The sequence below is a fragment of the Impatiens glandulifera genome, chromosome 1, assembly GCF_907164915.1.
Source record: "Impatiens glandulifera chromosome 1, dImpGla2.1, whole genome shotgun sequence".
Lineage (NCBI taxonomy): Eukaryota > Viridiplantae > Streptophyta > Magnoliopsida > Ericales > Balsaminaceae > Impatiens > Impatiens glandulifera.
In genome coordinates, this window is record NC_061862.1 from 86,999,901 (window position 1) to 87,017,994 (window position 18,094).

Sequence of the window (18,094 nt, forward strand, 5' to 3'; positions counted from 1 at the left end):
AGAATTGGATTAGCCAAATAAGCACGACTTATTTCAGATAAATGATAAATGTTGTTTGATTAAAATAAACTTATAATATATAATGATATTTTTTTAAATAAAACATTTAAAATTTATAATTATATAATTGATTATAGAATGATGAGATAAGTAAATATGAGTTTCAAATATCATATATCAAACAAAGTCCAGCTAGGCAAATGTCAAAACTATGTTTGTTTAAATAGAAATGCTTCGGGGAGTGAATTACTTGAATCAATCTAATTCATGAAAAAATATCAAATTTTGTATATCTTCTCTCACATTACCTTAATTATTTTTAGTTAGTGATATAATGACACATTGTTCCATCCTCCTTCCTTCTCCTAAATTTTCTCAACTGTCACTTTTCTTATTTATATTTATCAAACAAAATTCATCATTCGGATCATAAATATATATGTCCATAGCTTAATTCAACCAAAATCCTAATTGAATTAAAGTTATGGCAAATTAGCTTGAAGCTTTAAAATATAATAATAGTTATAAAAAAAATTATTGGTTGTAGTTGAATTTTTAAACAAAATTAAATTTTGATGCCAGTTTAAACAAATGAAAACACATTTATTAAATAAAGATTTTAATAAAAAAAATGGAAGTAATTTAATCAATGTCTTGCACATTGTACAACCTTAGGGTTAGGTTTGGTTTTTAATTACTTTTATTGTCTCTAATTGATGACATTTCCATCAAATTGATATCAATAATGTTTTTTTCTTTATATCAATCTTTATGAGAAATTTATATAAGGATGTACATTCTAATTTAAAAAATGTAATTTGTAAACTTAATAAAAATTTATGTAATTTAAAATAATTATCCAACATAATATTATCATTGTTTTCATATTAAATCTGAATTAACTATCATTGCTTCGCTAATATATGTTGATGATTTTTTTTTATTGCCATAAATGATTTGGTTAAATTTTTTTGGTAAAGAATTTTTTATTCTAAATTTACCATATAAGAACTTAAGAAATAAAGTTTTTTCTCTATCTTGAAATTTTAAAATGGTTTTTATGTTAACCAAATAAAATACATTCTCAATTTCAATATTATTGGTATATTAATCTTATGGTTTGTAAACCAACTAAAATATTCATGATCAAATTCATTAATTTTTGAATGATAATGAAAATATAATTGTAGATATAGAAGGAAGACTTCACTATCTTAATTATACTAGACTTTGTTGTAAAACAATTGTCTCAATGTTTTAAACTAATTAATTGTCATTGAAAACTTTAGATTAGATGTTTGAAAGGTTCAATATTTTAGGACTGTTTTTCCATTTAATAATTCATTAAACATGCATTCTCTTTTTAAATGTTGTATCATGATCCATGAGCTTTTCAAATGGGCACGGTTATCACAATGTTATGATCATCTTCAACCAAGTCCCATACATTAACCCAAAACACATCTTCCCTCCATACGACAAGCATTAGTATTTAGAAAATCCAAAACGAGTTTTTCACCATTTTCTCTCTATTCGTACTCATTTTCTATCTACGTGCGTTTGCACTATTCATCATTCTCCAAGCTCTTCTAATTCAACCCTCAAACTTAATTTAGGTATATTTTATATATTAAACTTATTTATATAATTTATTATTTTAATTTATTAATTTATTTTATTTATATAGTTTAATTAATTTATATAATATTTTTTATATATCATAAATTTATAATAATGTTCAAAATTGATAATAATGTTAAAAATAATTATAATAATATTAAAAAAAATTATAATAATGTAAAAAAATACTTTAATATATATCTATATCTATATAATTATATAATAATTATAAATATAATTATAAAATACATTAAAATAATACACAAAATATAAAGTACTTCATAAACTTATTAATTTACGATCAAATTTAAAATAATGGGGTGATATTAAAATATTGTTGGGTAATTTATAACATTGTAAAATATATGGGAATATTGAAAAGTTATAAAAAATAATGTAAAGAAAAAGAATATAAGAAGAGAAATGATTGGAATAGAATTTGGAAGAGAGGATGTGACATGACCTGAAAAATAACAAATTTTTTCTTTCTTCTCTCTTCTCGTCTTTTATCATTTTTACCGTGATGTGGTGATACATCATTTCTCTCACATTCCATCTTCCAAATTCTCTGTTTAAGAATGAATTTTTTAGTTTGAGAAGAAATATTATTTAATGTGACATTTACACTAAAATAAATTTTAAAATGATTTTTTTAGTTAGGGATAGTCTAATTCAAATCCAACCTTAACTTATTCTGTTAACCAATATTAGTTGACAGGTTTGTTTTTTAAGTTAAATCTAACTTATGTAAATTTTTACTAACTTTTAATTTGAAGAAAGAAAAAAAAAAGTCAAAAATATAAATGAAAAGAAAAACAACACCACTCTCACTTTTTTAAAGAGGGGAGTACTAATTTTTAATTTGAGAGGTTAAACTTGAACACTAAATATTCCCGCCATAACTCATTTAATTAACTCATCACAAATCATGCAATATTTTGTAAGAATATCGACATTTTAGTTAGTTGTGAAAATCTTTCTCTATATAGAATAAAACAAAATCATATTCATTTTAGAAGCAATAACACACATATCCTCAATTTTTGTATCTAAATTCATATATATATCCATTAGAGAAACACCAACAAATTTATGAAAATGTGTCAAAATAAATTCAATTTTTCAAATGAATTCATTTGTTTCACCCACTATAATAAATCAATTCATCAGGGTGAGGTTTTTAATCCACTTCTTTCCACTGAGAGGCTGAAAACATTATAAGATTAGACCATCCAAGAGAACTTATTAGAAACCTTAGTATTTGTTTGTACAGAAAATTCATCTAAACAAACTTGAATTAAGATCATAAGTCATAACACATATGATAAAACCATCAATATAATAACTGTAAATAAAAACTACTTGCCTTCTTTCTAAGTTTCTTTACTATGTTCCTTTGAAACTGGTTGAATCTCCCCCACATAAGGGTTCCTTGACAAAGTCTGTCTCTCAGGACAGCCACGTAGCATCATTCTCTTTATTTACTTTTCTCATTATCTAGTTTACAATTGATAACAACAATATAAATTAGTGTATAAATGTCACATGTGCACATATGTCTAATGCAGACCAAAAAAAAAAGACATGTATACACTGGTGAAAAAAGATTAAAAACGAGAGTAAAAACTCTCGGTTTTGACCCTATAACTTTCGGTATAGACACATTACCGAAAGTTTTGGTAACTCTCGTCATCCCTCGGTATTGACTCTTTCGTTAAAAACAATTGGGCGTTTACCGAGAGATATCGTAGAGTTTTCGGTTTAGATACTCTAGAGTAAAACCGAAAGTTAATTGAAAAACTTTTGGTTTTTCCATAGAGAGAAAAACCGAAAGTTTTACAAATAACTTACGGTTTTACTCCTTAGGGAAAACCCGAAGGTTTTCCAATTAACTGTCGGGTTTCATGAAATGGAAAACCGAGAGTTAATTAGAAAACTTTCGATTTTTCCCGTAGAAGTAAAACCGAGAGTTTTATATATAGCTCTGCAAGTACATGTACATTTATGCTTTTTGATTGGGGGATTGTTTTCAAATATTGGCATTTCATGTAGTTTATGAAAAAACAGGTTATTTGAGGTTAGGGTAATTAACGGTTTAAAAAAAAATAGAAGGTATTTATTTTGGTGATGGTTTGGATAATCATGTAATCCATGATGAATATATTATTGATGAGATATTATGTTATTCCAAATAACCCACATGAAACAAGAAATTAATTTACAGGTCCTGAAAGGAAAAAAAAGATGAGAAGTTGTTTCTAAGCAAAGGAATTGTCATAAAACAACCTAATCTCTAATATTTTCAAATTTTCTTTCCTAAAGGAAGAACATGTTTGCTTATTTTAGTTGGCTTGACAATCACCTATCTATTGCATCTTTTTCATTTTAGAAAAGTTTGGCTATGTGCATCTTTCATGCAATACAATTTATCTTGCATAATAATGAGATTCCTATATGATTCTAAGTTGAACTTAATTCAGCAATCCAACAAACTAATTACTCCATCTTTGTGCAGTAATCCAAATTTCTTTCTAACAATGCTCCAGTTTATGAAATGATCATTAACCATTAACTGGTACTGTTCTTAATTGAGCTCATATTGTAAAACTATGACTCATGACAGAACATGTGATTGAAATGATAGAGAAAAGAGTACAGTTATCTAAGGATTCCTGTCTAATAATAAAACACACTTCAAAATATTATTACTATCAATGTATACTTGAAATCTCATACACTAGATCCACATTTCTTAGATCAGTAAGAAATAGTTCATAAGGATCTCTACCATTATTACTAGGCAACATACAACTAGTTCATGAAACAAACTCAAAATCTATAATTAATACTGTTTTTTGAGTTTTCGATCCTTTGTAATTGCTGCAATTAACCATTTTAGGTTAGTGTGCATGTTGTTTTTAGATTTGTAATGATTCAAGATAAGGTTTTAGTTATAATTTTTATTTTGATTAAAGGTAAGATAGAATTTATTTGTTCAAAATTAAACCTACTAAATTAAATAATTAAAATATAAATTAATTTAAATAAAATATATTACAACAAAAATAAAGTCAGATTTATTACAAAAACTTATTAAAATAAAATATTTTTTATTTATTATTTTTTTTCTAAATAAAATACATATTTATATATGTATTTTATTTTAATAAGTTTACCGTACATTTTAATTTTAAAGTACTATATTTATTTTTAATATTTATTTAATTTATTTTTGTTTAATATATTTTATTATATTGTATAATATTGAAATTAATTATTATTTTATTTTAATTATTTATTTAAATATGTTTAATTTTAATTATATATATTATTTATAAAATTAAATAACGAAACTGTAAATTTAGAAAGAGAGTGAATATTAGTTTTAAAATTAGGTGGTTTGAGAAAAATGGTAGAACACAAATAAATAAATATATATATATATAATATAATATGATGCTTAAATAAACTTTTCTTCGTTTATCGGGTTGATAGATGTGGTTAATTTGGATACACATGTGAGAGTAAATAAATATTTGAGTTAGATCGCAGGTTAACCCCACTCATAAACTTGTCGGGTCGAGAAATGTGATTAATTTGAATATATATATATATATATAAGAGTTTTTGGAATTAATAATTATATAAATTAAATATTCATACATAAAATTATAAAAATAAATCAACAATATTAAGTGATCTAGTGGTTAAAGTGTATATGATACATTATAAAGACCAATGTTCAAATTTTATTCGACACAACTTTTAAACTATTACAAAAATTCTTATAAAAAACAATATTGATTAAATATTTGAATAATAATATTGGTTGCGAAAGTGAGGTTAAAAATGATGAGATTTTTGGGTGCAAAGGCTCACGAGATGAGAGATCAATTGAGATTGGTGTTTAGTTTGTCGAAAAATAAGAGGATAACGATAAAATTGATGGTTGATTTGTTGAAGATAAGAGAACGGTAGAAAATTAGATATTGTTGGTTTAAAATATATGAATTAGATATTTGATTGAGATTAGTGGTTGGTTTTCCGAATGATAAAAGATGTGTGAAATTATGATTGAGATTGATGGTTGGTTTGGTGAAGGATAAAAGACATATGAAAGTGTGATTAGGATTGATGGTTGATTTGTTGAGGTATAAGAGGCACGCGAAAGTGTGATTGAGATTGATGATTAGTTTATCGAGGGATAAGAGACATGTGAAAATATGATTGTGATTTATGGTTGGATTATTGAAAATAAGAGATCGGTAATATTGTGATGATTAGTGGTTGGTTTGTTGAAGAATAAGAGGCCGGTAACAAATAAGATATTTGCAGTTAAAAAATATGAATTAAATACTTGATTGACCAAAGTGTGAAGTCACGAGGTTAAGGTCGATTGATATTGGTGATTGTTTGACGAGTGATAAGAGACGTGTGAAAGTGTGATTGAGATGTGTTTTGTTGAGGTATAAAAGATGTGTGAAAGTGTGATTGAAATGTGATGTGCTGAGGGATAATAGGTTGGTAACAAAGGATCATGAAGTCACGAGATTAAAAATCGATTGAGATTTATGATTGGTTTGTCGATGGATAAAAGATGAGTGAAAGTGTGATTGAAATTGGTGGTTAGTTTGCCAATGAATAAGAGGTGTGTGAAAGTGTTATTGAGATTGGTGATTAGTTTGTCGAGGGATAAGAGACCAGTAACATTGATTTGCTGAGGGATAAGAGATGTGTGAAAGTGTGATTAAAATTTGGTTTGTCGAGGGATAAGAGGTCAGTAACAAAGAATCGTGATGTCAAGAGATTAAAGGTCGATTGAGATTTGTGGTAGATTTGCTAATGTATAAGAGGCGTGTGAAAGTGTGATTGAGATTGATGCTTGTATTACCGAGGGATAAGAGGCCAGTAACATTGGGATTGACGATTGGTTTGTCGAGAGATAAGCCACGAGTGAGAGTATGATTGTGATTGATGGTTGGATTGTTGAGAAATAAGAGGTCGGTAACATTGTGATGATTGGTGTTTGGTTTGTTGAGGAATAAGAGGCCGATAACAAATGAGATATTTGTGGTTAAAAAATATGAATTAAATATTTGAAATTGACCAAAGTGTGAGATCACGAGGTTAAGTTGATTAAAATTGGTGATTGTTTATCGAGGGATAAGAGATATGTGAAAGTGTGTTTGTGATGTGTTCTGTTGAGGGATAAATGATAAATTTAGGACTTTATTTGAAGAGTTTTGTCATATTTAAGACTATTAATTTTTTGCCATAGAAAGAACGCTAGTTGCACAATTTTATTAAATTTAGAATTATAAACTAATACCCTTAATTTATCCGCTAACAATGTTAATATTTTATGTGATTTTGTTTTTAATGTAAATTATTTTCCAGTTCATCAATTCTATTTATTTATTTTTACTTTGAAATAGGACTGTAAATAAGTCAAGTTACTCGTGAGCCGTTCGGTCAAAACTCGGCTTGAGCTTGACTTTGACCGAGCTCGAGCCGGCTCGTTTAAAATTCGAGTCGAGTTCGAGCTCATATAATGCTTGGTCGATGGCTTGTCGAGCCTAAGTATATAATATATAATTTTTGTATTATTTAATATTAAAACTCAAATAATATATTTCTTCCCCTCTCTTTCTCTTCAAAGCCCATATGAAGGCCCACAATCCATAAGTAAAACCCTAATTTCTAACATATTTACGATTCTTCATCTAACCTAATCTCCTTCATCTCTTTTATTCTCATCTAACCTAATCTTCTTCATCTAATCCTCTTCTTTCATTATTCCTTCATTTTCTCTTCCATCTTCACCATTTCTTTCCCTAACTCTTCACCGTTTTTTCACTCTTAATCTTTTCTTCATTCATTCTTCATCATTTCTTTAGCTCTTAATCTCTTATTCTTTAGTCTTCACATATTTTTCACTCTTCATCTATTCATTTTCTTATTTTTTTTCACATCAATCTCATTCAGAAGAGGTTAGATAATTAAATTTATTTTCACTTTTATGATAACTATTGTTTTTTCTTTTTATTTAACTTTGATTTTTTTTACAGCAAAAGAAAAAACTATTTTATTGGTGAACTCAGATAAGTTATAAGTAAGTCTTGCTCATCTATTTTTTTCATGTATTAAAAGAAATTTATGTTTATATATCCTTTTTTCATGTATTAGGATAAACTTATTTGTTATAAAAAAGACTGGCTATAAAAAAAATAAAGGAAATAATTTATTTTTTTAATAAATTATATATAATAAAAGTATATTATATATAATATTGAAAGAGATAAAAAAACAAGGGTTAATATATTATATATAATAAAATCAATATTAAGATATAATAATTAGTTTAGTATAAAAAAAATAAAAATAGTTAATATTTTATTTATAATAAAAGTATATTATACTTTATATTGAAAAGAGATAAAAAAAAAAGTTAATATATTATATATAATAAAAATAAATATTATGGATATAATAATTAGTATATTATAATATATAATTATTTACGGATAAAAATAGTTAATATATTATATATAAAAAATGTTTATTATATATAATATTGAAAAAGATAAAAAAAAATGTTAATATATTTTATATAATAAAAGTATAATATATATAATATTTAAAGAGAAAAGAAAAGTTAATATATTTATTATATATAATATGGAGAAAAAAAAAAGATATATATTATATATAATATGTTTAGAGAAAAAAAATTATAAGATTAATAATATATATTATAATATATATAATTTATTTTTTTTTTGTTATAAGTTAGATTCTTTCTATAATGTTTGAATCTTATACTTGCACTCAAATAATTCAAATATATATAATGATATCTAATAGTATAAAGACTAAAATAAGTTTTCATTATTAAATTTTTATATTACATACGGTATTTTATCACTTATTTACTTAATTTTTCACTTTTTTTTAGAAAGAGAAGACGTATCAAGAAATTTTGTTGTCGGTATCAACCTCTAAAAGTAAGTTAAATTTTAGTTATTTGTTTTAAAATTTAATTTTTATATTAATTATTTTTAAGATTAAACATTTCATATTATTGAATGCAGGTAGTTGTATGTGTGCTATGATTGAAGAACATGAATTAAAAGGATTAATATATTAAATGTTCAAACAATTTTTATAATTTTGTACTTTAATTTTTGAATTTTATGTTTTAGAATTTTGATTAGTAATGGTGATTTAATGTTTTGGATTATTATGTTTTAGAATTTTGAATAGTTATGATTGTTTCATATTTTAATTTTGAAATATCATGTTTTAAATTATTAATATGTATGAAAGTTTGATATTTTAATTTTATAAATAAATTTGGTTCGAGTTAGAGCTCGAATCGAGTTCGAATCGAATTCGAGCTCGAGTTTGAGCTTGAAAATTAAATTTTTGTTCAAGCTTTTGAGTCGAGCCGAGCTTGTAGGTAATATAGTTGAGTCGAACTCGAGCTCAAATTTATAAGCTCGTTCGAGTTCGAGTCGAGCTAATAAATACTTAATCGAGTCGAGCTCGAGCTTCAGCAAGCTAGAGCTCGGCTCGGCTCGGCTCATTTGCAGCCCTACTTTGAAAGTCGCTCCTCTCTCTCATCCCCTTTCTCCATTGATCTCTCCATCTATTCTATTTCATTTTCATATAAAATTTGGTTGATGTGTTATATCTGATCAGACTTTCTTCTTCGACTCACCATAATATGTATCAACATCGTCTGGGAGATGATTATAATTTCGCATCTGAAGCATAACTGCACTCTCATATTCTCTTTGTCGAAAGAGAGTAGCATTTGGTGAACCGGTGAACTACACTTGCTTCTAGATAGATGTGTGCGATAGTTAGTAATTGCAAAAATTCGGAAATTCTCTCTATATGCATGGTTATAATTGATTTTGAGCATTATCTTTCCCTTGTTCTGCTAGTCGTGATTTTTCCTTCACATCCATAATTTCTTTGTTCAAATCTAGGTTCTTTTCAGATAATTTGACTTAAACATGTTTTTTTCCTGATTCATATGATGATTCAACTTAGCATACAAAACAGATCACCAACTAGTAATCCTTGAATTTAGAAACACATTATTCATAATAAAGTAAAACGATCTATAAAACAGAATTAATATTTTATTATTTTCTATGAATTTATTGAAACATTCAAGACAATCAAACCAAAATTATGCATAAATCAATTGATAATCAGTAGAACAATCAATATCACTGAAAATGGTCATAAATCTTGATTTCTTCCCTGCAATTTGATACCAAGATTAAGATAGAAAACAGATCAATCTCAAAAACAAAACCAGTAAATAGAAGAATGATATATCCCAAATGAGAATTATCTAACAAGTCAATTTGATTACAGAATCGAATTCATTCCAAAACCTACAAACATGAAAACAAAATTAAGTGCTAGTGAATTTAGTAACATTAACGAGAGAGATCGACAACGAAGATGAACAGCCGTTTCCGGAGTTTGTGACCCATGGACGAATCTTCAACTTCGTCAAAAATTCATGGAAAGAATGATATGAAAGAAACGAATAAAAAGTTTAATGTTGATGACATGTAAAAAGGAAAATATATTAAAATATAATTAATAAAATCTAATTACAAATATTAAAATATTAACAACGTTAATGGAGAGTCCTAAATATAAGAAAATGTTGCAACAATAGTTTTGTAAACGACACAAAAATTAAGAGAGGTCTAAATTTGAAAAACTCTTCAAGTATAGTCCTAAATTTATCATTTATTCCATTTTGTTGAGGGATAAGAGACGTGTGAAAGTGTGATTGCAATGTGGTTTATTAAGGGATAAGTGTCTAGTAACAAATGATCGTGAGGTCCCGAGATTAGAGGTCGATTGAAATTGGTAGTTGGTTTGTCGATGGATAAGAGACAGGTGAAAGTGTGATTGAAATTAGTGGTTAGTTTATCGATGAATAAGAGACTTGTGAAAGTGTTATTAAAAATTGATGGTTAGTTTGCCGTGGGATAAGAGACATGTAAAAGTGTGATTGAAATTTGGTTTGTCGAAGGATAAAAGATCGGTAACAAAGGATCACAATGTCAAGAGATTAGAGGTCAAATGATATTGGTGGTTGGTTTGCCGATGGATAAGAGGCATGAAAAGTGTGATTGAGATTGATGGTTGGATTACCAAGGGATAAGAGGCCAGTAATATTGGGATTGGTGATTGGTTTGCCGAGTGATAAAAGACATGTGAAAGTGTCATTGAGATTTGGTTTGTCGAGGGATAAGAGGTCTATAATAAAGGATCGTGAGGTTAAGAGATTAGAGGTCGATTGAGATTGGTGATTGGTTTATCGAGGGATAAGAGGTCGGTAATAAAGGATCGTGAGGTTAAGAGATTAAAGGTCGATTGAGATTGGTGATTGGTTTGTCGAGGGATAAGAGGCATGTGAAAGTGTGATTGAGATTGATGGTTAAATTACCGAGGGATAAGAGGTCAGTAACATTGGGATTGGTGGTTGGTTTGCCGAGGAATAAAGAGACCAATAAAAAATGATCGTAAGGTCACAAGATTAAAGGTTAATTGTGATTAGTGGTTAGTTTACCGATGGATCAAAAGATTGTGAGTGTGAAAGTGTGAGGTCACGAGATGAGAGATCGATTATGATTGATAGTTAATTACTAAGAGATAAGAGGTCACCGATAAGATTGAGATTAGTGGTTGGTTTGCTAAGGGATAAGAGACCGGTAACAAAGCATCGTAAGGTCACAAGATTAGAGGTCAATTGTGATTAGTGGTTAGTTTAGTGAGGGATCAAAGGATTGTGAGTGTGAAAGTGTGATGTCGCGAGATGAGAGATCGATTATGATTGGTAGTTAATTTACTAAGAGATAAGAGGCCACCGATAAGATTGAGATTAGTGGTTGGTTTGCTAAGGGATAAGAGACCGGTAACAAAGCATTGTAAGGTCACAAGATTAGAGGTCAATTGTGATTAATGGTTAGTTTAGTGAGGGATCAAAGGATTGTGAGTGTGAAAGTGTGATGTCACGAGATGAGAGATCGATTATGATTGGTAGTTAATTTACTAAGAGATAAGAGGTCTCCAGTAAGATTGAGATTGGTGGTTGATTTGCTGAGGAATAAAGAGACCAATAAAAAATGATCGTAAGGTCACAAGATTAGAGGTTAATTATCATTAGTGGTTAGTTTACCTAGAGATCAAAGGATTGTGAGTGTGAAAGTGTGAGGTCACGAGATGAGAGATCGATTATGATTGGTAGTTAATTTACTAAGAGATAAGAGGTCTCCAGTAAGATTGAGATTGGTGGTTGATTTGCCGAGGAATAAAGAGACCAATAAAAAATTATCGTAAGGTCACAAGATTAGAGGTTAATTATCATTAGTGGTTAGTTTACCGAGAGATCAAAGGATTGTGAGTGTGAAAGTGTGAGCTCACGAGATGAAAGATCGATTATGAATGGTAGTTAATTTACTAAGAAATAAAAGGTCGTCGATAAGATTGAGATTGGTGGTTGGTTTGCCGAGGAATAAAGAGACCAATAAAGAATGATCGTAAGGTCAAGAGATTAGAGGTCGATTAAGATTGATGGTTAAAAATATATTTGAATGAGATGTTGATTGACCGAAGTATGAGGTCACGAGATTAGAGGTCGACTGTGATTAGTGGTTGGTTTGTCGAGAGATAAAAAGACGTCTAAAAGTGTGAGGTCACGAGATGGAGATGTCAATTGAGATTTTGGTGATTGGTTTGACGAGAGATAATATACGTGTGAAAGTGTGTGAGGTCACGATATGAGTAATGTGAGTTGTCCATTGGAAAACATAATATTGGTGGTTAAATGTGTGAATTGTTGAGTTGTGGAACTTACATTTATAATAAATTTTACATAAGTTAATTAGAGTTCATTGGGTTTGAGTTTAGGTATGACCAATAGTTATTTATGTTTTATTACATGAATATTTACTCTATAAATATATTATTGTTAAAGATTTTACATATGAAGACATAATTTAGAGAGATAAGAAGTGTGAGGCAAAAACTTTATATTTCTTTTTTTTTTCATTGTAAAATCAGGTGGCTGTTAGAAGTGGACGTAACTCTTTTGAGTAACCATTATAAATATGTGTTTTCTTGTGTTATTATTTTCTCGCGTTTTCATAGTTCGTTTCAAACATGTCATATTTGAGAGATCAAAATCCTAACATTAATGAGATAGTTTGTTGACCAAAGTAAGAAAATGAGGTCACGAGATGAGATGTCGATTAAATTGGTGGTTGGTTTGACAAAGTGAAGATAAATAGTTCACGGTACTTGTATGAGATGGTTGATGTACAAAATATTTAAAGAGAGACCACAAGATTAGTAATGAGAGGTTAATTGGACAACAAAATATTTTGCTAATTAAATATATGAATGAGATTAATGTTGGTTTACCGAACATGTGAGGGTAAAAAGGTTTGTAATATGATGAGATTGTTGGTTTGCCAAAAGTGAGGGTAAAATGTGTGAGTAATGTTGAGATTGTTTGGTGCAGAAGTGAGGTCACGATATTGATAATATAAAGGTCTATTAAGTAAGAAAAAATATTGTTGGTTGACCGAGAAATGAGGGTAAGAGGTCGAAGAGGAAAATGTCGATGAGTTGATGAGAAAAAAAGTTAAATTAATGTATTTTTATCAAATTTGTTATCCTTTATTTATTGATTTTTTGATGAATAACGAAAATAACGATAAATGAGAGGAGAAAGACGATCACTAGGTTGTTCTGAACATTGAAACCTCGAATATTCAGATAGATGTTGATGACGAAAAGGATGATGATGACGACGAGGAGAAAGAAGTGAGTATTGTCCATTTCAACTTTATATATATGAATTTTATTTATTATTACAACGCAAATGTATTATGTTAGATTAGTTATTCAAGCATAAAGGCTCCTCAAATGTTTGTAATTAGGTCAATTAAGTTTTGTCATTAAATCATTACATCAAATTTTTTAACGAATAAACCTAACAACCTAATAAACTGAAAACCGATGGTTTGTGTTTTTTAAACGGTCTCAACAGATTGGTAGTGAATTTCAGTATACAAGTCGATATATATCTATGTATATATATTTATATACAGCAAGCAGGCCAAAGGTACCTGGCCTTGTCTGGACTTTAGAGTTGGATTATTTGTCCAGTTATAAGTGTCTTTATGGGTTGGTTTTATTCCAGCTAATCACGTGTCAAAATATATGTCTGGTTTTATTTTTATTTTTATTTATTTTTATTATTTTTATTTTTATTTTTTTTGGTTTTCCTAGTTTTCTTGGAGATTGGCTTTATAGTAAAAATTTAATTCTAATTATTATTTGAATAAATATAATTTTTATCTTTAAAACGGAGCTATAATGATAGTTTAAGTGACAAGAATAAGTATAATTTTATTATTACTAAGAAGAAATAAAAAGATTTGTTTGACAATTTAATCGCGTCGTAAATATTTTGTAATATATATATATATATATAATAAATATTTTCGAATTATGAAAATAAGAATAAATTAAAAATTACATAATCACGATAATTTGAATTCAATTAAAATTAAAATTGTATTTTTAATTCTTAATTTTAAATAGTTTAACAAATACATTGTTAGAATTAAATAATAATTTTAATTCCAACACCGTTAATAATTTAATCGAATGAATCGAAATAGTTAAATCTGAAACACTTAAATATAAATTGAAAGTGAGGTGTTTCCTCCTAATCAAACAAGGCCTTAAAGTATATATATAAATGAAAGTAAAAATGAGAAATGGTAAGCTTTCCATCATTATGGATCCATCGAACCATGCACCTATGAAAGCAACACATCATCTTAATTGGATGCCTACCTTATTTCTCTCTTTTATTCTTTTAAAAAATGATTTTTAATTTACTTTTAAATATTTCTCATAAAGAAATTAACTTCATTTGTGACATAATTTTTGAAACTATACAGCAAATCATTTCTTAAAACACTTTAAATTTAAATTGAAATAAAAATCATGGCTTTGAGATCATTTAGTTTTATAAATTAAAAATAAAAAAAATAAAGTGATCCCAACAGTCATAGCGCCTCCTTCAAATTAATACGTTTTGAAAATACAAACTACTCTTACCCATTGAAAGACTTATTTAATAATAATTAAAAATAACAATGAATGTAAAATTATATGTTATATTGTTTATATATGTATAAGTAAAACCATAAGTGTTTTATTTTTTACTACAATGGTCTCATATTTTTTTAATAATGAAATAATAATTATAATAGGCTGAATTGTGTTTTCTTAAAACCCTAAACTACATTTTAACCATAAATATAATTAATCACTCATATATCAATACTACTATAATTAATAAATTTTAAGTTGTTTGGGTTATTTTGAAACACAAGTATCTGGGTTGAATTTAAAATTATTTTATAAAATTCAGACAGAATATTTAATTGTTTTTTTTTTACAGAAACATAATTAATTAACATATTTTCTACTTGGGAAGATAAAGAATAACAATCAGAGTCGGTTGATGAGTTACGTCCGTTCGTTCCTCCGTCACCGCCGTTGGTCAGTCGCCGTCCAACGTCCAACCAACTCCTTCTCTTTCTCTACACTCTCCAATCATTTTCTCTCAATCTTATATTATCTTTTATTTAATTAAATGTTGAATCAATCAAACAAGACTTACTAACAATAATAGTGTACTCATTTTCACCCTCTCTTAGATTTATAAAGTTTCATGTAAATACATTTTTTTTTTTTTTGAAATGTTGTATTCTTTAAATCAAAAAACATAGGCCTTGAGAGAAGAGATAAGTAGCACTAAAGACAAAGGTAATAAATAAATAAATAAAATAAAGCATTTTTTAAGTGGAAATGAACAAAAAGAAAAGCTCCCCCTCTCTCATTAAAAGCAAAAGTAGTATATAGTAGTGATCACATGTTCTTAGTCCTTGTTTGTAATTATACATTTTGTATCACTCTAAATTTTAACTCTAGATTTTATTTGTTAAAATTTAAAGAGAAGAGAAGAAAGTGAATATGAAAATAAAAAAAAATAGCTGCCGTTGTGCACTTTTCTCCCTTCCAATAAAGCCCATCATTAAAATAAATAAATGAACCAAGACTTGATTGATTCCTTCCATCCATCTTCAAATCCATAGATATATTCTTGTCAGTTACCCTCAATTTTATGACTAAAGAAAAATATTACTTTTTTTTTTATATATATATAATTAAAATAAATGTTTTAAATTTTAAAATTAAAATTCATCTCGTTCTCTCTCCTCCCAACATATACGTGCGTATATTATTATCATCATCATCATTTATTCATGAGAGTGCAGAAGTGAGTAATTGAAATAGAGAGAGAGAGAATGTCTACGGCGAGAGGAGGAGGAGGAAGAAGTCAGAGATGGAGCGTGCAACCGCTTACTCCATTAATGGAAGGACCAGATCTGGAAGAGATACTACAAGAGGAAGGAATAGGAAGAAAGGAGATCTCTAATTGGGATGCCATTCGCGAATGGTTTCGTCTCCAAACTACCAATTCTAATTCTAATTCAAATTCAAAAGGAACATTCTCAATCATGTCCAACATTCTCTACGGCGACAATCACGCCAATGTTAATCCAGCCAAGATGCAAGACTTAAGACTTCTCCTCGGTGTCCTAGGATGTCCTTTAGCTCCAATTCCTCTTTCAACCGACCAACTCCACACTCCACTCATCATCACCAAGAACAGCATTCCCTTCGTCAGTATTCTTTCTTACATCTCTTATCTTTATCATCCAATTACTATATGTACCTAGTCTAATAATTCAATTAAACTAACCAACTTCAGGAGACTTCGACGGCCAATTATATAATACAGCAGTACTTAGCCGCGTCTGGATGCTTCAAGCAGAAAGATGGCAAGGAGACTGTGAAGAATATGTACGCGACAGGAGTCCTCAACATGATATGCTGCGAGACCGAGGTTTCAACCGGAGGTGGAGGAGGAGTTGAAGGAGGAGTGAGGAGTTTCGGGACTAAGAGCGGTGAGAGCGGATGTTTCGTGGTTTGGCAAATGTCTCCAGGGATGTGGTCTCTTGAACTCTCTGTTGGATCCGCCTATAAAGTGGTTGCCGGTAGCGACGGTAAGATCGTTTGGCGTCACACTCCATGGCTTGGTACTCATGCCGCCAAGGGCCCCCACCGCCCTCTCCGTCGCCTAATCCAGGTCCGTTGTTGTTAATTATTGTGTGGTCACAACTCTTCTTCTTCCTTCTTCCTCCGTCCGATAAAGGAAAAAAAAAAAAGCAAAGCTGTCTCCTACTTTACCACCCATCTCTGACTGCAAAGTAGAATTATTGCTACTACCTTATTTTTCAAATTATAATATTTTAAATGTTTCATGTACAACATCATATTTCCTCCTTTATGACGTTACATCTTTTGTCTTAATTACTAGACAAATACATGTAAAGGTAAGAAACAAAACACATCCCCACCACCCCCAATTTGGAAATGTCCGTTTCCAACCCACTATTACTTTTTCAAATAATCTTAACTAATTACAATATCTATGTTGCATGAAGCAGGGTTTGGATCCTAAGAGCACAGCTAGACTATTCGAGGAAGCATTATTAATGGGAGAAAGAAGAATCGGGGAGGAAGATTGCTTCGTCCTCAAGGTATCGGCTGATCGAGCAGCCGTAACAGAGAGGAACGACGGGCCAGCCGAAGTCCTACGACACGTCTTGTACGGTTACTTCAGCCAGAAGAGTGGTCTCCTGATCTACCTCGAGGACTCTCACTTGACGCGTGTCATGCACACGATTAACGATAACAAAACCGACGGCGATGATTCAGCGGTGTATTGGGAGACTACGATAGGGAGTAGTATAGGGGATTACAGGGACGTGGATGGATTGATGATTGCACATAGGGGGAGGACGGTTGCTACGGTTTTCAGGTTCGGGGATGATTTGACGATGCAGTATAGTAGAACTCGAATGGAGGAGTTGTGGAGGATTCATGATGTTGTTTTCAATGTCCCGGGTCTTTCGGCGGATTCCTTCATTCCTCCTGCCGATATTTTCCATTCGCTTGGTTAATAATTTTTAGGGTTTGGCTAATTGGTATAATTTTTCCTAATTGCTCACTCAATGAAGAGAGGCATGACATGAAAGGAGAGTCAAGTCATGTATGCTAGTGCACTCATATTTTTACTAAGATTATTAATGTGTACAAATGTATTTCTGTGTTATGATGGTGGCTGATCATGGATGGGTAAATTTTAAGAAATTAAATGGAATAATGCTGGTTTGTAATTTGTATGGAGGTAAAGGGGGATTTTGTAATTTGTCTATATAACCAACATGACGAGGATTGTGATTTTGGAAAATGTCATTGATGGGCTACTATTTAAGATTAAGGT

The 18,094-nt window shown here is 29.2% G+C and overlaps 1 protein-coding gene across 1 annotated transcript; it reads left to right on the forward strand.

The window, feature by feature from the left end:
• The first annotated feature begins 15,993 nt into the window (after window positions 1-15,993).
• Window positions 15,994-17,926, forward strand: LOC124922044. Its single transcript, XM_047462768.1, has 3 exons — window positions 15,994-16,427; window positions 16,517-16,894; window positions 17,256-17,926. The coding sequence occupies exons 1-3, from the start codon at window positions 16,050-16,052 to the stop codon at window positions 17,769-17,771; spliced, it is 1,272 nt and encodes a 423-aa protein (XP_047318724.1). The 5' UTR covers window positions 15,994-16,049; the 3' UTR covers window positions 17,772-17,926.
• The last annotated feature ends 168 nt before the right edge of the window (window positions 17,927-18,094 follow it).